Source organism: Camellia sinensis, chromosome 15, assembly GCF_055761805.1.
Source record: "Camellia sinensis isolate YWXY chromosome 15, ASM5576180v1, whole genome shotgun sequence".
NCBI lineage: Eukaryota > Viridiplantae > Streptophyta > Magnoliopsida > Ericales > Theaceae > Camellia > Camellia sinensis.
The window spans coordinates 124,018,321-124,044,046 of record NC_138975.1 but is presented as its reverse complement, the minus strand read 5'-3'; the positions used below and the strand labels follow the sequence as shown (position 1 = coordinate 124,044,046).

The window sequence follows — 25,726 nt, the reverse complement described above, 5'->3', positions numbered from 1 at the left end:
TATATATGAAGATATTTGTGTACAAAATTATTTATTTAAGAAAGGTACAAGTATATATATGTATATATGTGTGTAATGGTACTAGTTTAGGGTCAAAATGTGATTCAAGAAAAACGTGAGGGCTTTGGGTATAATTTATGAATTGAAACATTTATTTTAGTGTAGAATTAAATTAAATTGGGGTTAGAGAGTCTAATTCGGTTTGGATTTCTTGTTTCGAATAAAAACGCGATCAACTAATGAACGTGAAAAAGACCAGAAAAAGCTAGGGTTTTCAAGTCGTAATTCTACATTTATGGAGTCAATTAATCAGTATTAGGGTATTAGAAATGATTTCTATGTTATCGAAATCGATTAGGATTTGCAAGTTTTCAGTTGGTGCATGTATTTTGATCCCAGGGTTAAAATTGCAATTAATTAAGAAATTGAGCTATTTCAAAGAAATAATTTAAAAGTAAGGGACTTAATAGGGTTTACAAAAGTTAGGGGTCTCAGATGACATGATGATGGGGTTCAATCCACTACTTCCAATAGAATCTGAAAGGTCTCTAATGGAGAGAGTTCAACAACAACTCAAGATTGAGCTCAAGTAGGTGATCTTCTTCAAATTTTGTAAATCCCAAATAGTGGTTTTGTTTAGCATGAAGAAATTGAGCTTAAAGAGGTGGTCTTATGTGACTGCTGTAAATCTCAGTTATTAATTTTGTTTAGTATGAAGACAGAGAAACTTTACAACGAGTTTATTAGAAATTTTTTGCCAAAAATATCTGAAATAATTGTGATAACAGTTTAGGAAGTACTCCCAAGTTTTTACTAGCAAAAAACAAAGTAATTTTAACTTTCCAAGCAAAATAACTATTTAAAGAAGCTAAAGGGGTGATGCCTAAAGATCATATAAGGGATTACATGTTTTCTTATTATATTGTTGGGATTCCGGTCAAGGATTGAAGATGTCAGAGAGGAAATATTAAGAAAAAGAAGGGCTGGGAAATTACTGAGCGACACCACTTCTGTGCTCAAAAATTGGTGGCAGCAACATACTAAATGGACCTACCCAACTATGAGTAACTAGCACTTACCAATTTTTTAAGTTTTATCAGTTTGTTTTTGTATTTGTTAAAATTTCTCTATTCAGTTTCACATAGCATTTGGGTCCTAAACTCCATTTCAAAGTCAAAAGAATTTTGGTGGATTTGAACTTCTTGATAACATGCAAAGTGTCTAATTTGTGTTTTATTCTTTGTATTTTTATTTTATTTTTTTGGTATTTGCTTTCTCTCTTTAATTATATCTTTATGGTATTCTTTGTTGGATTGGATCAAACAAGTCATCCTTTGTTTTCAAGTCTATAATCTTTTCAGGATGAGCATGTTTCATGTGGATTTTCATTTCATGTTTTTAGGTTATTCTTTTGGTCATATCATGTTGTCTTACTGTAGCCACTATTTTTTGTTTCAGCTACATACTCTTATATAGCTTCAGTTAGTGTTCATTTTTCGAAGTTATTCTTTTGATCTACTTTTCTTTGTTCCCAAACTACCATCGAGACTGTCACATAGAATTCAACTTTTTTCTCTATTTATTTAGGAATTCAACCTTTTTTTAAGTTGGTTTTAATTTATGAGTCAAGATTAGTATTGAGATTTTTCTCTAGTTAATTTTTTTTCCTAAATTTTGTCATGGTGTATGTAGGTTGATCCAAAGCCCTCTACATTTATGCCATTTGGCTGTTGGGTACATGACTGTCTCAGGAATGAGCTTGCAAAGCTGGAGATTCACATACTAATTTTACATTCTCTTGCAATTTTCAAAAGGTAAATTCTATCTCTGATCATTTTTGCTCTTCAATGAATGCAATTCAATTTTGTTTATTCTTGTTCATACTTTATGGGTGTTGGAAATTGGGTTGAGTTTAGAACTCACACCCGATTGGGTCGCCAATGGTTGTATGACCCATGACCCATAGAGAGACCCTTATTAGGAGAGATTCATTTTGAATCAACTTGTCCTGAGGATAAGTGCATATAACCCACTATCTCATCTATTAAGGAGATAGAGTTGTGGGCGGTTATAACTCTCCCACATAATATATGTATTGTGTTTGGGAGACTAAGGCCTTGTTTTGTTTAACTTTGGGAGATAATTTTTTGAAAAATATTTTGAGAAGAGAGTTTAGAAATTTTTGTAGTTTGTTTGGTTGTATATTTTGAAAATAGTTTTGGAGTTTAGGAGTTTGGAATGATTTGATATTTTGTTGTAATTGAGTAGATGTATGTGAGAGAAAAAGTGATTGAAAATGAGAGAGGAGAGAGAAAAAGTGATTGATTGATATGTAGGAAACATAAATTGATTTTGGAAATTTTTTGAGAAAAATTACAAACCAAACAAAATTTCCAAAATCTTTTTCCCAAAGCCAAACCAAACAAGGCCTAAGAATTTAACCATATGAGTAATCTACTAGTCTCTCTCTCCTATCTTGTCTCTCTCATTGGAAACATAAAACTATGCCTTTGTACTGTGAATAGTGTGGGTAGTTCTCTAATACTTATACTCTACTGCTGGGAATTATTCAAAGACATCATTGGAGGCACATGATTTACCCACATGATCCATGGATTCGGTTTGAGCATAAAAGGTATTTCCGAATCTATTTATTTCCTCGGTGTATTATTTCTTATTTTTTCTACAACGGTATCAAAGCCAATGTTGGGTGTTTTCGTGTTATCTGTGCATGAATATATGTATAGATATGATTTTTGTATAAAATTGATGTTTTCGAACCATCTCTGATCGTCCTGAATTTTATATTTGTTGTAGTCTATATTATGTAAATCATATCTACAAAGTTTTGCAAAATTGAACGATCGGATTTTGAGAAAAATGGAGATTTATATCTGATTTTTGTAACTTTGATTACATGCTGATTTTACATGATCTATTTTTAAGTGGTGAAAATTATATATTTGAAATCCTTGTTTTGAGACCTTCGAAACGGTATATTATGGGCCAGATTCTGACTTACAATTGAAGGGAAAACTCAAACCCTAGTTTTAGAGAAGAAGATAAATTTGCTGACGTCATCGGCACTGTTGACTTCACGTTGACCCATACGCTGACGCGTGCGCTGGCGCCATTCTCTTAGGTAAGCATTGATGCAGGCGTTGTTAAGGCTATTTTTGTTTGATTTTAATTTAAAAATTACGTTAATTGCTTCCAGATTATTCGTTATAATTTTGATTGAAGCATGGCTTATACCGTTGGACTTGCAATTAATTTTCTACAAGTTGTTAAAGTTTCAAAATTTTATGAAAAATAAAATATTTTTCATTAATGAATAATTCAATATGTTTATGTCAAACTACTCTTGGAAGAGCATGACTTGGATTCTGGACTTGAAATTTTTATAGTAGACTATTTCTATGTGATCATATTTATTGGTATAATGTTTTTATTTTTTCAAATTCTGTAATATTTATTTATGATTTTCTATGTAATTATTAATTACTTATAATTCTAGAAAATTTCAAAAAATTACAGAAATTATAGAAATATGTTATGGCATTATTCAAATATTGTATATAGCATGTTAAGTTCTTTTAAATTATTAGAACTTGTAGTATGTTATCACTCTAAATAGCATGATTTATTTATATTGGTGAATTTTAATTCCATAATTAAATATTGTAGCATATTTTCTTTTATGAATTACATTGAAATGTTATCATGTGGAGTTAAATATTTTATCATGCTTTAGACATGCCATAGTTAGTGGGAGGTCGTTCGGTTGCGAGATATCTTTGTAGATTTACTCCTGAAAATCAATATTTTTGCGTATGAATTAAATTAAATTTTGGATAATTGTCACTTGCGGCGTAAGAGATGATTACGAGGATAACGGATTTTTGATTTTGCGACTTTTGTAATATTGTCACTATTTAATTTAGATTTTTGCAACAATTATACTATGATATACTAATCAAATTAATCCCAATGCACATTTTTTCCCCTCTAATTGACTTAGTTTATGGAAGTTAATTTGGCTGACCTAGACTTGGTAAAGATGTTCAAATATGAACAGGGTAATCCTATTCTTTAGATGGAAAAAAAAAAAAAAAAAAGTCTTACAGACTTTAGGCTAGATCTTAATTGAGTCAAAGTAAGGAAACATGACTCAATGTTGCCGTGGTTTTATTTCCTTGTTTGGCACAATAAAAATTGATGTGTGCACTATGCTTAGCAGCATACTAAGCAATTTTGTTTGGCGATTTTGGAGTTGTGGGATTTGTAAACCCTCAATTGATCTAGATGTGATTCTGACTATTGAGCTACGCGGATTGACTTTGTAATTTGACTTCTAATAATGTTGCATCATTGGATGAAGCAATATCAAAGAGTTACATCATCCAAGATATGCGAGCTTACATGTGTTAGTCATTAAGTGTAAGACGAGTAGCCAGTATGAGTACTGTTTTGCTCTCTACCTAACTGATGAAAGTGAATGGTGCAAAATTTCACACACTATAGTAGTGTACGTTGAAGTATCACTTAAAGTTAAGAGATTAGCACTTAGAAGTTGCAAGATCTATTAACACTAAGTGAGAAGATTAGCGCCTAGTGGTTGCAAAATCTATTAGCACTACCAACTTGTCTAAGTCTGGACACTTCCTATCTCCACACTTGAGTGTGATACATGATAAGGTGTTTCTTTGTATGATTCGTTAGCTAAGCTAACGCTTTTGAATCACGTTTACCACTAAGCGCAAACTTGCAACATAGTAATGAAAAGGTCAAGGCCGACAAGGTTATTATGACTCTAAGAATTTGACGCATCGCTCGACAGAGCATTGTGTTGAATTAGACTCTTTAGCCTAATCCGCGCTTAAGTTGCTTCAGGAGCTATCATAGATTGATAGCTTATTCTCTTGTAGATAGTACAATTAATTGCAACTAAGTTGTGACGCCCCGAATCTACACTATTGGTTGCAATCAAGGGAGAGTCACTAATGAGTCCTATGGTCAATAACCAAGTAAGATCCCAGATCGCCGAAGGAGTCAATTTAGCCTCCCTTCTAAGTCCGGCTTTCTTAAACAGCGCACTACCCTTTTGACAGATCTTACCAGGTATTGACACAAGGTCTCATAAGCAACAATAAGGTTCAAACATATAAGTATTAGAATATGAGTACATAACAACCACGAAAATCCTTAATTTCAAAAGCTTGTTTCATAACATTACATCCTAAAAGGAAATTTAAATCTTCATATGAGCCTTACAAAATATCAAAAAGGAAATTTCTAACTTTTCTAAGATAGCCAAAAGTCTTCGAAGGTTTTAGGCTCGTCGTCTCCAGCTATAAGCTCCTCTTCAGCACCTGGTATGATACACCGTGAGCTTTGAATGCCCAGTAAACACACACAGACCCCGCCCTTTTTTCCCCAGTCTAATACACAATCACAATATGGCAGCAAGTAGTAAAGCATGATACTCAATTAAATAAATAAAGGGTTACAAGGTTAGGTGTTAGTAAACTAGAAATCCCCCAAAGAGACTTCATCCTCCCAACCACAAGAATCGGACGCAAATTATTCAGTATGCCCCCTGTTTTGTTGCTTGGTTTTAGACCTTACCTCGGATGCCTACCAATGGTTATGTACCGCATAACGCCAACCGCAGGGCCTCAAAAGAGACGGTAAAATAGGCCTTGCCCAAATCCCTCCTCACACCAAACCACCTAGGGTCCGAATACAACCGCTTCGTTCAAGGGTTCCAAAAACCACTTGCGCAAGACTTCAACTTCCAAATAGGGAACGCATCCCAACAACCCATACATCTCATATTATCATATTTTCATTACTGAAGTGATCGAAAACCCAATACCATCCCAATTAAGTTTTCCGTGGGGTTAAATGTTTTAAATCAAGGTTAGACCCACTTAACAAGATAATAATATCCACATAAGCATGCATCATTAAGATGAAAAAGATAAAGAACATAACCATAACACGTATAATATCATGCCAAGATATGATCATAAGCTAATAAGCATTTTCATGAACACAAGAGCATAAAACATCCATGCACAACAGAATTTCCAGATTCAATATCACATAAGGATTAGAATGAAATGACTATTTTAGATTTTTCACCAGACTCGGCCTTCCTATGGTTCGTAGAGAATTTAATCTAGTTTCCAGAACATATTTCGGAAATGGAATAGCTTTTCTAGATTTTATGTTATTTAGAAAACACTCCAGCGCTGTCCAGATTCGTCGACCATTACGAAAATTTGATTTTCTTGCAAACCGCTCAATTTTTTTCAATGAAACAAATTTTAGTTGAAAGATAACTCCTTAGGGAAGATTTTGACATAAAATAAAGGTCCAGAATAATTTTATACATTTTTCTAGAAATTTTGAAAGTTGGCTGTGAAAACAGATTCGAAGGCACAATACCCAAAACAAGAAGATTTGTGAGAAAAGAGATCCACTACGGGAAAATTTTCATTTATTTTGTGATGAAAACATGCTAACTAATATATATTAAACTCAGAAAATTTTCTTGAAGGTGTGCCTTTGGAAAGTTTGACAGATTGGTATGAAAAAGATAGTTTTGTACGGAAATGAGGAAAACTACAAGAGAGGTAGAATCATGGCTCAACTCTTATCATTTTTAACACAAGGAAATCATTAATAACACATCTGAAAACAAGGTTTAGAACCCTTAAGAGCATGTATTTGAAAAAAGGAAAATGAAAGAGAGAGTTGTGTTGTGGCTTACTTGCTAGGCTTGAACAAGATGGCTCTCCTTTTCCTTCCTCTCCCTCTCAAGACTTCTCTCTTGCTCTCCTTTCTGTCCTCCGGGCCGAATGTGTGTGTGAGTGTGTTGTTTGTGTTTGCCATGCTAGGGGGTGGTGGTATTTATAGGCCTTTTGGTGTAAAAAGACATAAAGGCCCACTAGTTGGAATTGGATGGAAAAGTTAGGATTTACTTGGAGTCTAATGGAATAGGAAGTGATTAGGGAGCTTAATCATGGGATTAGACAATATCTAGTTGGTCTCTAGTTGGAGTGAAACTAGTGTTGGAAACAAAACCCTAGATTTAGGGGTACTAGGTGCTAGGGCTCCTAGGATATCATAATCACAATTCTTGAAAATAGGCCCCTCACATTTTCCTAGGGTGGCAAGCCATTGGGAAGGGAGATGGGGCATTTTTTTATTCAATTAAGGTACTATAGACACATCTCCCAATGTATATATATATAGATTTCAAATTGATTGATGGTACCTATAGTATAAAAGTACATGTACTAGTTTTTGGGGTAATTCTTGAATTTAAATAAAGAGTGAGGGCTTGGAATTAAACTCATGTATTAGAATCTTACTTATGTAGAATTAAATTAAATTGGGCTAAGGAACCTAATTCAACTAGGATATTCCTGTTTCGAAAAAAAAAAAAAAAAAATGCTAACCAACAAGATTCGAAATAATTCAAGGAACTGAGGGGTTTTAAGGAAATAATTCAAACATTAGGGTTTTTTAACGAGAATACATTTTTTAGGGGCTTCACAACCTATCCCCTTTAAAACAATTTCGTCCCTGAAATTCAAATACATACTGCCCTCAAAAAGTTTGGGGTAGTTTGCCTTCACCCAATCCTGGCGTTCCCAAGTAGATTCCTCAATTCCCTAATGATGCCATAGCACTTTTACCAAGTGACCCGTTTTGCCTTTAAGGTTCTTCTCTCGACTATCTTGTATCGCTACCGGTCCTTCTTTACATGTAACATCTTTGTCAAGACTGATTTCTTCCCATTTGAGGACGTGTGACGGGTCAGCGATGTATTTTCTCAACATAGATACATGGAAAACGTTATGTAGCCCTGCTAATTGCGGCGGTAGAGCTAGTCTATATGCTACTTCGTCCACTCTTTCCAATACCTCAAAAGGCCCAATATATCGTGGTGATAGCTTCCCTTTTCCCCCAAAACGTACGACTCCACACCTAGGTTGCACCTTTAGGAACACGTGGCTGCCTACTTCAAACATCAATGGCCTTCTCCTCGTATCTGCATAATTCTTTTGACGGTCTTGAGCGAGCTTTAACCGTTGTCGGATCAATTTGACCTTCTCAGTAGTTTCTAGAACAAGTTCAGGTCCGATCAGATTTGCATCACCCACTTCAGTCCAACAAATCGGCGATCTACAAGGTCATCCACATAATGCTTCAAAAGGCACCATACCAATGCTAGCTTGAAAGCTGTTGTTATAGGCGAATTCAATTAAAGGTAGGTGTCATTCCCAACTTCCTTGAAAATCCATTGCGCAAGCTCTCAACATATCCTCGAGTGTCTGGATGGTGCGTTTAGATTGTCCATCTGTTTGCTGGTGAAAGGCGGTGCTAAAACATAACTCAGTACCAAGAGCTTCCTACAGGCTTCTCCAAAATCGAGAGGTGAACCGTGGATCACGATCTGACACAGTAGATACCGAGATTCATGTAGTCGAATGATCTCCCCAATGTAGAGCCTGCACATAGACTCTAAAGTGTCGGTCATCTTATAGGGTAAGAAATGTGCTGACTTGGTAAAGCGATCCACTATTACCCATATAGTATCGCGCCCTCTAGGTGACTTAGGCAACCTTGTCAAAAAGTCCATCGTCACATACTCCCACTTCCATTCGGCTATTGATAGAGGTTGCAACATTCCCCCTGGTTTTTGATGTTCTACCTTCACTTGTTGGCGTATTAGACATTTTGCTACAAATTTAGCCACCTCCTTCTTCATTCCCTTCCATCAATATTGCCTCTTCAAATCTTGGTACATTTTTGTCCCTCCTGGATGCACTACAAATTCAGAATGATGACATTCCTTAAGTGCCTTTTCTCTAAGCAACTCGTCACTTGGTACAAACAACCTACCTTGGTATCTTAAACTCCCATCGGGGTGAATTACGCAATCGGGCATTGGTTCTCCTGATTCCAGAGGTCCCTTGATATAGGCTACTTCTTGATTGTGCTTCTGGGCCTCCATGATCTCATTCATCAACTTAGGCATCACCTTCTGTGCGCTAAGATATGCTTTTGTATCTCGAGATTCTACTTGGATCCTAAATTCATTGAGGGTCTTAACGATATCTCATTCTTTGACGGAAATTCTAGCCATCATCCCCCTGCTCTTGCGACTTAGAGCATCAGCTACTACATTGGCTTTACCGGGATGATATGAGAGAGTGAACTGGAAATCCTCAAGATACTCCATCCATCATCTCTGTCTCAAGTTAAGGTCCTTCTGTGTAAATAGATACTTCAAACTCTTGTGATCTGTGAAAATCTCAAATTATTCTCCATACAGGTAATGTCGCCATTGTTTTAGGGCAAAAACTACGACCGCTAACTCCAAGTCATGTGTTGGGTAGTTACGCTCATGAGGTTTCAACTTCCTGGATCTATACACGACTACCTTTCCATTTTGGATGAGCACGCAACCTAATCCTTCTTTAGACGCATTGCAATACACAATGTACCCCACTTCCCGTTCTGGGATGGTCAAAATTGGCGCACTAGTTAACCTCTTCTTTAGCTCTTGGAAGGATTTTTCACAAGCTTCGTCCCACTCATACTTTACTTCTTTTTGCGTCAAACAAGTCATTGGTTTAGGTAGTTTGGAGAAATCTTGGATGAACCTCCGGTAATAACCGGCCAATCCTAAGAAACTGCGGATTTCTGACACGGTTTTTGGTTGTCTCCAATCTAATACCGCCTCTACCTTGGTTGGATCCACCACAATCCCATTCTCTGATACTACATGCCCTAAGAATTTCACTTCATTCAACCAGAACTCACATTTACTTGCCTTGGCATATAACTGATTATCCCTATGAACTTGAAGGACAATCCGTAAATGTTGCTCATGCTCTTCTTCAGACCTCGAATACACCAAGATGTCATCAATGAACACTCCTACAAACTGGTCAAGATATGGTCTAAAATTCTTATTCATTAGGCTCATCAATACTGCCAATGCATTGGTTAGCCCGAAGGGCATTACTACAAACTCATAGTGGCCATATCTAGTACGAAAGGTAATTTTTGGTATATCCTCCTCCTTGACTCGTAGTTGATGGTAACCTGACTGAGATCAATCTTTGAATAGCACCTTGAGCCTCTAAGTTGGTCAAAAAGGTCATCAATCCTTGGGAGTGGGTATCGGTTCTTAATCGTGACTTGATTGAGTTGACGGTAATCGATGCATAGCCTTAACAACCCATCCTTCTTTTTAGCAAACAACACGGGTGCTCGCCATAGTGAAGTACTTGGCCTAATGTATCCTCTCTCGAGCAACTCCTGTAGTTGTGTCTTTAATTCTCGTAGTTCTGCTGGTGCCATGCGATACAGGGCCATGGATATTGGGGTAGTTCCAGGTTGTAGCTCGATACTAAAGTCTACTTCCTGGGTTGGTGGCAATCCTAGTAATTTCGTAGGAAATACATCTGCATATTTGCATACTATGCGCGGATGTTCTAATTCTCCTTGGTCCTCCTCATTTAAAATCAAACTTGTTATCCTACCCGCAAGTTGATTGCACCACTGCGCCCTACGTTTCGTTGAAGCCATGGGGTCTTGTCTATCCCCCCTAAACTGGAAACGTGTTCCGTCATGCGTATGAGCTATTACTCTCCTCTGACGGCAGTCGATCACCGCTCGATGGGCAGATAACCAGTACATGCCCAAAATGATATCGAAGTCCGAGATTTCCATGACACGAAGGTCGCAAGTTAACCGTAGGTTCGACATTCCTATCTTACAATCCTTACAGATCAGTCTTATCCGAACGCATCCTCCCATAGGTGACATTACATTTAAGGCAGTTTCTAAGGGTTCTCCTACAAGTCCTAATGATTTAGCACAAGCAGCGGATATAAAAGAATATGATACACTAGTATCAAATAAAACATGCACCCAGGGATTGTATAGCACTAAATTACCCTCAATTACGGACGAGTCTGCTTCTTCCTCTTGCAAGGCAAAGACTCTGTCGGTTGCCTTCTGGTTGCCACTGGTCTTGGCGTTCTAAGTTCCCCTGCTCTTCTGGTGCTACTGCCCGGTAGATCCTGTCTTGTTTGTCCAAGGCTTCTGCCTACCTAATGCCTGGGCATTTGCTTTGGAACCTCCTCCTTGGTACTCAGATGGAGGGAGTTGGGGGCATTCGCTCTTTTTGTGCCCTAATTGTCGGCAATGAAAGCACTGGAGTTGTCCTGCCGGCCTTTGTTGATAGCCTCCTCTCTGGATCTGTTGCTGCGGTTGATGTCGTTGTTGTTATGGTTATGGTCTGGAGTAGGGCTTTGAGGTCATGTTTCCTTTCTGGTTCCTTTAAGGTCCAGTAGACGTCTGACTCCCTCTCCTCTTGTTCCAAGCCTTTCTGGCGTTGATTACTTCCCTTTCAGATTCTAATGTCGTTTCCAACACCTCGGCATATGAGTGGAGTCGTTGCGGAAGAACTCTTCCCCTGATTATAAGGTCCAACCCCCACTCGAACATCCTTGCTTTCTCTTCATCATTTGCTACATATCTAGTTGCGTAACGGGCTAACTCTTCAAATTTTGCAGCATATTGGGTCACGGTCATGTTTCCTTGTTCCAGGTTTTGGAATTCCTTGACTTGTTCTCGGCGGACCGTATTTGGGAAATATTTATTTAGGAACAGTTCCCTGAACTGGTTCCATGATAGGATCGCTATGTCACGAGTATTCTTGATTAACTCCCACCAATGGTCAGCCTCTTCATCAAGCTCGAATACTGCCAAAGCTATTCTATCAGCGACTTCGGTTATGCCCATGGTGTCTAGCATTTTCCCTATCTGCCGAAGCCAATTTTCAGCTACCTTTGGGTCTGGTACACCTGCGAACTTTGGGGGCCTCTGTTTTCGAAATTCAGAAAAGATTCGGGTCCTCTCATTCTGCCGATTCTTCCTTACTTGCCCTAGTTCTTCCAAAATTTGATGACCTAGGTTATTGGGGATATCAACCCCTGCGGGTATGGGTCTGTGTTGGTTTCTGGGATGGTTCCATGCATTGTTGATGGTTTCGGTATAGCCATTAGCTTGCGTGTCCACCATTCTGTTCATGGCACGTGGTGAGTTGGTTTCCAGTTTTAGAGAATCTTACTACTTAGATTTGAAATGAAGGTTCAATTTCCTTAGGGTGTACTAAAGTAAGTAATAGTTAACAGTCAACAATATAGATCAACACATCATTCATATATTATAATAGGCATCATTACAAAAAGGGCTCCTAAATCGGAGTTCATTCAAAGGGCATCTACGCATTACAAAGTTCAAGCTATCTTATTCTAAGGATCCCCATCAGCGGATCTTACAAAAGTCTAGTTTTACTATTCCTTGAACTAGTTCTCGTTTCCCGACCAATCAAAGTCTTCTTCTGGGTCTTCATCAACGGAGTCAGTTGCTTGGTCTGGAGGGTGAGGGGTGTACATTGGTGAGGGGGGATAGTGTTCAAATGACACCTCTATAGGGTAGGCTTGGGTTGCCCCTTGCTGTTCGGGTGGCTGCTCCATATCCATTGGCTGATTGTCGCCTGGCCCCTGATAACAAGATTCGTAGCTTTCAGCCTGAGTCGGTGGTCGGTGGTATGCTATGGTGGTCAAAGCTCGGTGTATCAAGGAGTCCATCCTCTGATCATCCTGCTCCATTTGGATCGCCTTCTTTGCTGCCTGACTTAAAAATTATAGGCGGCGCCGGACCAGGGACCTTTTCTGCTCCCTCGTATAACGGGAGTACTCCATTTCCACCTAACAAATCTCTGTTTTGATCATTTCCTCAGCGGCACTCACACAGCGTCGATGGCTAAAGTAGGGGCTGACAGACATAGCCCTTCTTCCTTGCATATGGAAAGTACCCCATAAGTCGAGACTGACACCGCGTCCTGGATAGTCTCCCGATGACATCCTAAGGTGGAAAAGATTTTTATTTGTTAGTCTTCTTTAAATATAATAACGTGATAGAATAAAATAAGATAAAGGGGTAAGGGCTTCTAGAGTCGCATATTGGGTTGCGCGGGTTAAGGGTTGAACCTAGGCTCTGATACCAAGTTGTGACGCCCCGAATCTACACTATTGGTTGCAGTCAATGGAGAGTCACTCATGAGTCATATGGTCAATAACCAAGTAAGATCCCAGATCGCAGGTGGAGTCAATTTAGCCTCTCTTCTAAGTCCGGCTTTCTTAGGCAGTGCACTACCTTTTTGACAGATCTTACCAGGTATCGACACAAGGTCTCATAAGCAACGATAAGGTTCATACATATAAGTATTAGAATATGAGTACATAACAACCACGAATATCCTTAATTTCAAAAGCTTGTTTTATAACATTACATCCCAAAAGGAAATTTAAATCTTCATATGAGCCTTACAAAATATCAAAAGGGAAATTTCTAACTTTTCTAAGATAGCCAAAAGCCTTCGAAGGTTTCAGGCTCGTCGTCTCCAGCTATAAGCTCCTCTTCAGCACCTGGCATGATACGCCGTGAGCTTTGAATGCCCAGTAAACACACATACACACCCTGCCCCTTTTTCCCCAGTCCAATACACAATCACAATATGACAGCAAGTAGTAAAGCATGATACTCAATTAAATAAATAAGGGATTACAAGGTTAGGTGTTAGTAAACTAGAAATCCCCCAAAGAGACTTCATCCTCCCAACCACAAGAATCAAACGCGGATTATTTGGTATGCTCCCTCTTTTGCTGCTTTGTTTCAGACCTTACCTCGGATGCCTACCAACGGTTATGTACCGCGTAGCGCCAACCGCAGAGCCTCAAAAGAGACGGTAAAATAGGGCCTTGCCCAAATCCCTCCTCGCACCAAACCACCTAGGGTCTGAATATAACCGCTCCGTTCAAGGGTTCTGAAAACCACTTGCGCAAGACTTTAACTTCCAAATAGGGAACGCATCTCAACATCCATACATCACATATTATCATCTTTTCATTACTCAAGTGATCGAAAACCCAATACCATCCCAATTAAGTTTTCCGTGGAGTTAAATGTTTTAAATCAAGGTTAGACCAACTTAACAAGATAATAATATCCACATAAGCATGCATCATTAAGATGAAGAAGATAAAGAACATAACGATAACACATATAATATCATGCCAAGATATGATCATAAGCTAATAAGCATTTTCATGAACACAAGAGCATAAAACATCCATGCACAACAGAATTTCCAGATTTAATAACACATAAGGATTAGAATGAAAGGAATATTTCAGATTTTTCACCGGACTCGGACTTCCTATGGTTCGTAGAGAATTTAATCTAGTTTCCAGAACATATTTCGGAAATGGAATAGCTTTTCTAGATTTTAAGTTATTTTGAAAACACTCCAGCGCTGTCCAGATTCGTCGACCGTTACGAAAATTTGATTTTCTTGAAAACCGCTCACTTTTTTTCAATGAAACAAATTTTAGTTGAAAGCTAACTCCTTAAGGAAGATTTGGACATAAAATAGGGGTACTGAATAATTTTATACATTTTTCTAGAAATTTTGAAAGTTGGCTGTGAAAATAGATTCTAAGGCACAATACCCAAAACAAGAAGATTTGTGAGAAAAGAGATCCACTCCAAGAAAATTTTCATTTATTTTGTGATGAAAACATGCTAAATAACATATATTAAACTCATAAATTTTTCTTGAAGGTGTGCCTTTGGAAAGTTTGAGAGATTGGTATGAAAAAGATAGTTTTGTACTGAAATGAGGGAAACTACAAGAGAGGTAGAATCATGGCTCAACTCTTATCATTTTTAACACAAGGAAATCATTAATAACACATCTGAAAACAAGGTTTAGAACCCTTAAGAGCATGTATTTGAAAAAAGGAAAATGAAAGAGAGAGTTGTGTTGTGGCTTACTTGCTAGGCTTGAACAAGATGGCTCTCCTCTTCCTTCCTCTCCCTCTCAAGACTTCTCTCTTGCTCTCCTTTCTGTCTTCCAGGCCGAATGTGTGTGTGAGTGTGTTGTTTGTGTTTGCCATGCTAGGGGGTGGTGGTATTTATAGGCAAATTTTGGTGTAAAAAGATATAAAGGCCCACTAGTTGGAATTAGATGGAAAAGTTAGGATTTACTTGGAGTCTAATGGAATAGGGAGTGATTAGGGAGCTTAATCATGGGATTAGAAAATATCTAGTTGGTCTCTAGTTGGAGTGAAACTAGTGTCGGAAACAAAACCCTAGATTTAGGGGTACTAGGTGCTAGGGTTCCTAGGATATCATAATCACAATTCTTGAAAATAGGCCCCTCACATTTTCCTAGGGTGGCCGGCCATTGGGAAGGGAGATGGGGCATTCTTTTATTCAATTAAGGTACTATGGACACATCTCCCAATGTATATATATAGATTTCAAATTGATTTATGGTACCTATAGTATAAAAGTACATGTACTAGTTTTTGGGGTAATTCTTAAATTTGAATAAAGAGTGAGGGCTTGTAATTAAACTCATGTATTGGAATCTTACTTATGTAGAATTAAATTAAATTAGGCTAAGGAACCTAATTCAGCTAGGTTATTCTTGTTTCGAAAATAATAAAAAAATGATAACCGACAAGATTCGAAATAATTCAAGGAACTGAGGGGCTTTAAGGAAATAATTCAAACATTGGGGTTTTTTAAAGAGAATACATTTTTCAGGGGCTTCACATAAGTTGCTTTAGGAGCTGTCATAGATTGATAACTTATTATCTCCTTCTTGTGAATAGTAGAATTAATTTCAATTAACTATGGAGTGAGAAACAGTAGCTTGCTTTTCGTGCTCCTTTCGGATATAATTAGCCTTACAGTTTGGACTCTCATGGTTCTGAATCTGGTTTCACAAATACAATGTTAAATGGATAAACCCAAAAGAGTCCAAATGTGGTAAATCTTTTAGAAAATCAAGTTTGAAAAAATGCCAAAAATGGACCGCTGTGCCAGATTTCAGAGTTTCCACCTAAATATTTTTGACAAATTTGGGAAACCCATGACTCGTGCCAAAAGGCCATTACTCTGCTATCACCAAAGTGTTTTAGCTCAGAAACTTAAGTACGAGGGGGAATGGTCATGAATTGAGCACTCCACTCACCTGATTAAAGATCAGCCCCTACTAATCATGATGTAATTCTTATTTACATTATACACTCTTGTTCTAGTTATTAGGCTAATGTTTACTAAGTGATGCACCCAAGTATAGACCAATTCATAAAATTTGGAATGCATTGATTTTATGTTTATTTTGAAAAAGTGTTTTGAATACATGTCACTTGAAAAAGAAAGCTCGTATTTTCATTTAATCAAATTATTCCAACTTAAGCGAAAAGCCTTCATCCATGGGCATTCAAATAGGTATATCACTTAAGCACTTAGCCTTATGGAATATGCTTGATATGGCAACACAAACACACAATGCAATATGCTAAAGCGAGAAATGCTCACCTTGTACTCCAAGGCAAGCCAAATAAAACAAAATAATTAGAAGAAATGCATGCTTCTAAACAATGCAATATGATTACTGCAACACACACATTATGTAAATAATGAGTTCGGCTACTAACATGGCGTGTGATTCAATTCAAGGCATGCGATAAAGCACATATTCGATTAAGGAAGTTGAAATTGACATTTGTTAGTATGATGAGCCGAACCAGTATGTATGCAAAACGAGTGGATGCAAGTCATAGGAAAATGCTAAGTAAACATGATGCTTTATGCTACCATTGTAAGCGGGTAAATAAAAAGAAGAAACAAATGGAGGTTGGAAGACATACACATTTATTACATATTTTTCCCTCGCAAAAGAGGTTCCGAATAAATGTCCGAATTTAAGCTAGCTATTATAACACCAAATGAATGAATTAGCTAAACTAACAACTTATTACAAATTCGAATGAATAATAAATAAATAACAAGCTGTCTAATTTATTACAACAAGAATATTATAACAATAATAATTACAACACTAATTACAACAATATAATATGAACAATAATAATACAACATTAATGTATATAAAAAAATGCACAAGGATCGAATGCGCGTCAATGAAAGCCGTTTACAGAAACTGCTTTGTCTACCTTTTGTGCAACTGCTCTGTTCCACCCTTAGTCACTGTCCTTTATTTCTGTCAAAAGTACCCTGCTCACTAAACATTGGAGCCCGGGCGAGCCCAGACAGATCTGGTCATGCCTTGTTTTGTTGCAGGAAAAATGTTTTTGTGCTCTGAGGTGAAAATAGTGCAGACAGAGCAACTTTAAGCCCTGTTTGTCCCTTCTGCTCTTTTTTATCATGGAGAAACTCAAGAGAAGAACAAATTTGGGTCTAAAACCATCAATAGGCGCAAGTTGATTGCTTGATGATTTGGACGCGTTTGGACAAAAATGAATAAATGCAATAAAGACGACCACCCCTTCCTCCTATCATGGAGGCTCAAAGAGGGAGATAGACACGCCTCAAGTTTCGTCAAAATATCATGGATTGATAAGTGACAATTCTCGAAGCGATGGACTCGGCATAACATCCGGCTGAATCCAATCAATTCTAAACATTTTTTTTAGGTCAGTTTCACTGATTTTAAGCAAATTTGTCTTACCTTTCCATTACTTAATCCTGTTATCCAAAGTGATGTTTAAGTCCACTAAATAAAAAGAAATATCAAACGAGAAGTGATCCATAGCATGAAAGAGAGACTACACATTGACAATGAACCTCCATAGAGATTAAGACATTAAGCATAGGTCTCTTTCTCATGCCTTGAATAACAATCAATCACTTGAAATGACTCTCAAACAAAGAAAGATCAAGAAATGAAGGAGAGTGCAGAAGTGATTATGCGAGATTGATTATTAGAATGGACTTTTCACATAGAAACTAAGCAAAGAAAGTTATCAACTCGAATGACTCAGTGTCTAGGGACTAAACAACCGAAGTCATGAGGACTTACAACACAACAAGCAAAGTATGCAAAGCATAAACTATTTAGATGAATTAAAACAGCCCTAAAACAACCCCTAACATGCAAAAAATAGTAGCTAAAATGATGTTAAAAAAGCACAAAACAAAGCCAAAAGCAAGGAAATTCAAAACTAGTAAACAAGACCAAGGAGGGGTGGCTAACCCCTCCACTTTTGAGACTTCTAGACGATGTTTTTCAACCTTTTTAAACTCTGAAAATTAGTTTGTAAGCCAAGAAAAATAGTGGTAGAACAAAGGGAATGAGCTATGAAATAAGGTGTAAGAAAGGGTGTTAAGCCTCTCTACCTTTGGTAGCTATTCAACCCCAAGTTCCAACACTTAGAATGGATCCAAAATAGTAGGGAAACACAAGAAAAAAATAGAAAAATATTGAAATGAAAGCAGGGAAAAAGTTGACAAGCTTATTCCTCTTGAAAGAGAGGATGTTTGTAGTTAAACAAACTTGATTCTAAACACCCTCAAGTTTCTGAAATTTTGTTTGAAATCTCTACAAAAAGGTTCAAGATCAAGCTCTAATGGTGTATGTATTGTGTATGTATTGTTCAATAATGTTTGAAGATCAAAGGAAGCAAGGAGGATGGTTTTAGCTCTCAATCTCCCTCAAAGCCCTTAGGAAAATCTTCTAACCTTTCATTCTGAATGCAGGGGGTCTATTTATAGAATTTGAGCCAAATTGGTCAAAAATATCTTTAAAAAACAACAGCTGAAAAATTCCCGCCAACTGCCCTGTTTGGCGCTAATGAGACTCGGTCGGGCCCCAAAACCCATGGCCGAACCAAAAATACCCACGGTCGGGCCCAATAATGCAAGGGCAGGTTTAAAAAGGCACTTTAGAGTAGTTTTCATTGAAACCCAAACAAGCCATGGCCAGATCTAAACAAACTCGATGGAGTCCAAAAATCTTCACCTCATGCCCGACTTCAAACGGGTATATCTCCCTCATCTGGACTCAATTTTAGGTGATTCTTGAGTCTAAATTGAAGCCCCTGAAGTCTACTTTCCAATGGTGGTGGCCTTACATCTAAATTCTATGTTTATAAAGAGATATTCCTAATTTAGTGAAGGTTGCTCATTTCTTTCTTAACGATTTGATGCTCAACCTTTCCCTGAACTAGTTTTCTTCTGTCCCCTCCTATTTCCTTCAACTCCAAACCTATAAATAAGATGTTTTAAAATATTTTTGAAAGATTTCACCTCCCTTTCATTTATTTCCACTTTGTCCATACTCGGTTTACCAAAAAGTGCAATATTTTAATCAAAATGTGAGCCTCAGAACATCGTGGAAACATTTGAAAAAATATTTTGAAAAAGAGGGTTTTAAGGTCTAAAATAGTTTGGCCAAAATGGGGTGTAAGGTTTGGGATTAGAGCTTGGATCCAAATTTCTTTGCTAAGAATTCAAAAGATTGCATAGTGTAACTTTCATCATCGGGTGTTTGAAATAAAGCACCCAAGTCTTAAGGGCGATCAAAAATGGGGTGTCTACAGTTGCCCCTCTTTGACAGAGCTCGAATAGTCATGAAATGACATGAGTGAATGTCAGAGCCCGAAGACGACCCATTTTGACAAAGTCGTAAGACTTGGGCAAACGAAAAAAATGCAGATGCAGTTGGTTGAATTCGAGGGTTGCCTACGTGTCCCTTTGCAAGGAATCAAACCAGCGTAGTTTAGGGGCAGAACACAAAATGACATACAATGTAACGAAATAATACAAATGATATACAATATAAGCAATCTAAGCCACGAGCAGTGCTTACTGCACAAATATCATAAAGGAATGGGGATTCAAATCAAACTACATTTTATATAGAAAAGAAGTGTGGGCACAAGCCAAACGACGCCTAACACAGGCTAAGTGCCTACATCCTCAATACTGGCCTCAGTGCAACATAGATGCTTTCACATAATAGAACCATGTTTTGATGTGAAAGGGGTGTGAGCACATGCAAAACTATGTTTTTCGTAGAAGGAGAAAGAGTACAAGTAATTGGGTAGAATGATATAAGTGAGGAATGATCCGCTGGGGAAAGATAATGATCCTAAATGTTGAATGTAACAAGACAAAGTACGATGCAATGGATGCAGTGAATAAAAGGCGTAGGCCGAACTACATCTTACCTAGAAAAGGGATTGACACAAAACAAACCATGTCTAACACAGAAAAGGTGCCGAAACTCTCAGACCACAATTCTTGGTGGAATAGGAGCGTACACATGTAGAGCTATGCCTTAACGTGAAAAGTATGAGCACATGCCAAAGTAAGCTTAACATTGAAAGGATGCAGACAATGAAATGGTATAACGTAATAGACACAATGGATGATAGGCCAAATACATGCAATAGATGCTATATGCAATGTGATAGAGGTAATAGATAATAATAGATATGATGTAGTAGTTAGGAAGTGGAAGTACCTTTAGAGGGGCAATTGGCGATAACTCATCTCATGCTGCTGGGGATCTTCCTCTTTTTGGTTTTAAGACTTCTTTCTTCATCTTGCGCTTCCAAACCACGGGTACTACTTTTCTCCCTGGCTATGTTTGCAACTTTTCCTATTCTCCAACAGGGTGACAGACTAGGTTGGTTCAGTATCCAGAATTGAGGCGCATACAAGCTACCTCAACCTATGGGGCTGCCATATAGATTTCAAGCCAAGGATACACCTATGGGTATTTAAACCAAACTTTGTCTCAAAAATTCCAAACCTTTGCATTCTAGGCCTCGGCCATTCGAACTCTAGTTTCCACCATCTCAGTTGGTCTCCTAGGAACTCACTACAAACATAGTCAGGTGGCTATACCAGACCACCTGAAGTCGTTCGGGCACGATAAACACCAAAGAAATTGCACCTTTAGAAGATTTAAGCCCGCCTAAAACAAGTAAGTGCACAAGAAAGTGCAGGTGAGGTGAATGCACAAAACAGTGTATGCAGGTAAATACACAAAACAATGTGATGCAAGGTGCACAAAACAGTGCTATGCAGGTAAATACAAAAAACAGTGCGATGCAAGGTGCACAAAATAGTGCGATACGAGGGGAATGCACAAAATAGTGCAATGCAAGGTGCACAAAACAGTGCGCTACAAGGTGCACAAAATAGTGCGCTACAAGGTGAATGCACAAAACAGTGCAATGCAAGATGAATGCACAAAACAGTGAGATGCAATGTAAACAAAATAGTGCAAACTTAAGGTGAATATGCAAAACAGTGAGATACAAGGAGAATGCACAAAACAATGCGATACAAAGTGCACAAAACAGTGCAATCTCAAGTTGCACAAAACAGTGTAATACAAAGTGCACAAACCAGTGCAAACTCAAAGTGCACAAAAGGTGTGAACTCAAAGTGCATAAAACAGTGATATATGAGTGCACAAAACAGTGTGATCTCACGGTAAAATACACAAAACAGTGCGATACAAGTTGCAATATAAGATGAATGCACAAAACAGCGCAATGCAAGGTTTACAAAACAGTGTGAACCAAGTTGCACAAAACAGTGCGATACAAAGTGCATAGGATAATGCGAACTCAAAGTTGCACAAAACAACGCTATGTGGGGTGCACAAAACAGTGCAGTGCAAGGGTAATGAGTAGTATGTAAAGTAGCGCATCATGTAACTTATGAAATGTAGGGCAACTTGCCATAATTTATTGAAAATGTAATTGAAAAACACTGCGGAAAGTAACTCAACGAAACTCTATTAAGTACAGAACAAAGTCAAGAGCAAGAGCAACCAATCACACAGTTCAACACAACCAAAGTGTATGAGCATGCATGCATAACCCAAAGCACATGTATTAATCAAAGGAAAGATAGCAATCCCAAGAGAGTTTTGAAATGCTCAGAGACAACTTTCAAAAATTGAATCATATCAGAATCATCATGGAGGTGAGCCCACCCTAATCGAGGGAAAAGTGCCCAACAAATGGCTTTGAGTGAAAGGTTAGGAAGGTTGGGTTCATGCCCATTGTTTAATTGATGGCCCGATCAGATGTACTGAAGATTGCCCCTAGTGTCCACTCATTGGCCGCCAATTGGGTTCATGCCCTTTGTTCAATGGATGGCCCGATCAGATACACTAAAAATTGCCCCTAGTGTCCAGTCACTGGCCACATTTCTCAACATTATGCAGGCACGTATGATAGGGATCATCAGATCCTGGAACAGCTGCCAACTAATTAGACTCATGCTTCTCTTATGTTCCAGCATGTTGAGAACTTATTCCAATCCCCTCCAACGTAGTGACGGGTTCCTCATATACACTTTGCAATGATCATGAATGCAATGCCCCTTGTATGGACACTCTCAATTTGTTTATGAATTCCACACATCGACTTGTTTTTGAGTTTGGAGTGAACATTCGTGTATGGAATTTTGGCGATGCCACTCTGTTGAACTTAGAGCAACAAACACACTATGGTGACTCGATGAAGAGCGCTTTTGCGACAAACATGCTTTGGTGACTCGATGAAGAGGGCATACTGAAACAAATACTGGGCATGATAATATAGAACTCACAACTAATCCAAAATTAGAAAAAGACTCAAGGTGATTGATCATTCATAATGCCCCTAGTATTACTTATGTTCCCTTTAGAAATCAATTTCGCAAAACCCGAGTTTCGATCCCTTTTTTGCTCAAGTTAGAGATTCTACTGATAAGTTCAAGTATTGAAAATTACTCAACTCGTTGATTAAAGCTAGTTCTTTCTTACCCAACGCAAGTATGATATGCATAGCAGTCGGTGTAGCTCATGGATTGACACAAAGTTGATGACGTGAATTGGGCAAGATGATCGGGTTGAGATGAATAAGATGGATATGGTTGAGACCGAACTTCAAGATGAAGTTGCCTACGTATGCCAAGAATGGAAATTAGGTCAACGTAGTTCATGGCTAAGGTGCACTGGGGTGTTGACACTCTCCTTTTGCGCTCTAACTTTTGCCATAGTCGCCCCTTTGGGTTTTCAACCTTGCGAGCTTTATTTGTTTGATTTCTTATTTTTCATGCTCTAACTTTTTCCTAGGTCGCCCTTTTAAGTTTTTGGCCAAGCGAGCCTCTCAAGGATAGTCATCCTTGCCTTGACACGGGAATTGGCTTCACCTTAATTTGAGCTTGGTTCTCTATTCTTTTATGCATGCCTTCTTTCTTTCTTTTGCTCTGTTTTCAAAGTTGGCTCTTCTCACAATCTGGTACTTCGTTCCATTGGCCTCTCCAGATTCAGACAAAAGTTCATTTCCTCACAGTTGCTTGAATTTCATTCCAATGAATATCCCTGGCTTGATGGTTGATTTCTTTCCTTTTTTTTCTTTTTTTTTCTTTCTTCTTTCTATTTTCTTTTTTTTCCTTTTTCTTCTTTTCCTTTTTCTTCTTTTTTCTTTTTTTTTCTTTTCTTCTGGGTTTCTTTTATCCATTTCTTTTTGAAGCAATGGAAACACCAAGGAGAGAAATTCTATGATTGTGAGGTCTGAAAGCCACCTTGTACTAGCCAAAATGATCACCAAGGTGAAGAAAAACCCCAGGACAATGTAGAATACCACATACAATTCTAAACCTATCCTCGTAAGTTTGCAAAGGAAACAATTTTAAACTTTTTGAAATCATGAATGACTTTGCGCCGATAAGTCAGAATTCACTCAAACCATTCTGGGGATCCTTCTCAACACCCGAGCTTATTAACAGAACCTCATTCAAAAAACAAATTCAAAGCTTTTTCTATTTTTAAAAGGTCACATATGTAACACTGTAGGCACAACAAAATGATCAAAAACTTGACTCCCACTTTCTTATAAAAATAAAGACCTGAGGGTACATGAGAGCGAATCAAAGGAAAAGACTCAACTAATGCAACAACACAAGAAAAGACAATGAAAATAAAACTCACAACTCAACTATTTACAAGACATGACTCAAAAAAAAAAAAAAATCAGCACTCTTGAGATAAAAGGGGTTTTCACTCTCCAAGTCCATCTGCAGAATTCAAAAAAGAACTTTAAGTAGCCCACATGAGGATTCAAACCAGCCTTCAATTCAGCAATGCTGACATCCAAACCCAGTAGGATTGATTTCAGACTTTCAAACTGAGTCTCACATATTGAGCCTCACAATTACCCCGATTGTCCCCACACATCTTTTTAACTATGCTAGCTAGGGTCAAGGTTGGTTGCTAGCAAGCCATAAATGGGATTTATATTATGGAGTGCCAATCTATTACAGTCAGGGAAAGGTTTATTAACAGTTTTAAGATTTTTAGGGGGGGTAATGACCTTATGGTCAATCAAGTCTTGAATTTCATGGCGAAGGCGAAAGCAACAGTCAGTATGATGATCGTACTACTGATGGAATGTGCAATATTGGGTAGGGTCATGTCTAGGTGGGAGAGAATTAGGGAGAGGTCGAGGATCGAGAGGTTTGAGATATCCTTTCCCCATTAGTACCTACAAGGTGAGGGTTGGGCTCATGTGGACATGGGCAAAGGTTCATTTTTTAGAGGAGGAAGCATTAGGTTTAGAAACATTGGCAAATGGGTCGGCGGGTGTTGGCTGGGTATTTATGATATTGGAACTGGACTTAGGAGGGGTGTTTCTAGTAAAGCGCCTCTTCTCATTATTTGGCCTTCATTTGTTTGTCAACCTGTGAGTAACCTCTGCTTGACCATTGGTGTGTTGAGCAGTGAAAGTTTCATTTACAAACCTTTTGACAATTGCAAGGACTTGCGATTTGTTCAAGCCTTTGGTCTTCAGAACTTCGACAACCCGTCGGAGACATGTACAAGGGTCAATAGTCACCCCAGACTCATTTTTGCTACTTGTTTCAGCCTTCTCACAGTGTCGGATGACTATATATGGGCAAGGCCTATTTGCTTTTGATTGGCCCATTCTACTTTTAGCTTGTCCCAAGATTAAATAATCATTTGACGAGGTCGAAACCCTAAAGGTTAAATCTACCACCACTCCTTGAAGGTCTTCAATCATTCTCAACATCTTAACAACAGTGGGTTTGGCCATTTGGCGTTCTTGATGTGTCCGAACCGGAGTAGGTGTATCTATCTTGCATAAATTAGTATTTTCATCAATGAACACCTCTGGCTTGGGCAGATGGGATGGAGTGATATATATATATATATATATATATATTGGAGTCGAAGGAAGAAGGTAGTGTATGGATGAGGTTAAGGTGAGGATGAGGTACTTAGTCATGGATGGGAAGTGGGTAAGTGGTTACACTGGGTTCTTGAGGTGGAACTATCGTCCAATTATCGATGAGATTCTGAACCTCATGACGAAGGCGATAACAACGATAGGTGCCATGACCGCGCTGCTGATGGTACGCACAGTATTTGGTAGGGTTATGTCTAGCAGGGAGTGGGTTAGGAAGAGGTTGGGCATCAAGGGGTTTGAGATACCCTCTTTCTATCAGGACTCTTAGTGCACTGGTTAGGCTCATATGGAGGGGGGTGAAAGTTCTACCTTGAGCTCAGGTTGGGCCAACTATTTGTGAGTTGGTATTGGCAAAGGGGTCGGCAGTTTTGGGATTGGTGACGACGGTATTGACTTCAGTGGGTTTAGGAATAGTGCTACTGTAGACGTCCCCCGAACGCCCCGGGAGGGTGAGCTCCCGTTCTGTTCATTTGTGGGGTTACTACAGCTCGGACTCGATTTGTGTCACGGTTCTTAATCTGAACCAAAGAGTCCAA

General features: G+C 38.3%; 1 protein-coding gene across 1 annotated transcript; it reads right to left on the bottom strand.

The window, feature by feature from the left end:
• Positions 1–11,370: 11,370 nt before the first annotated feature.
• LOC145813261 (uncharacterized) lies at positions 11,371–12,114 on the bottom strand. The gene has a single exon (XM_082908545.1). The coding sequence runs from the start codon at positions 12,112–12,114 to the stop codon at positions 11,371–11,373; it is 744 nt and encodes a 247-aa protein (XP_082764671.1).
• Between the last annotated feature and the right edge of the window lie 13,612 nt (positions 12,115–25,726).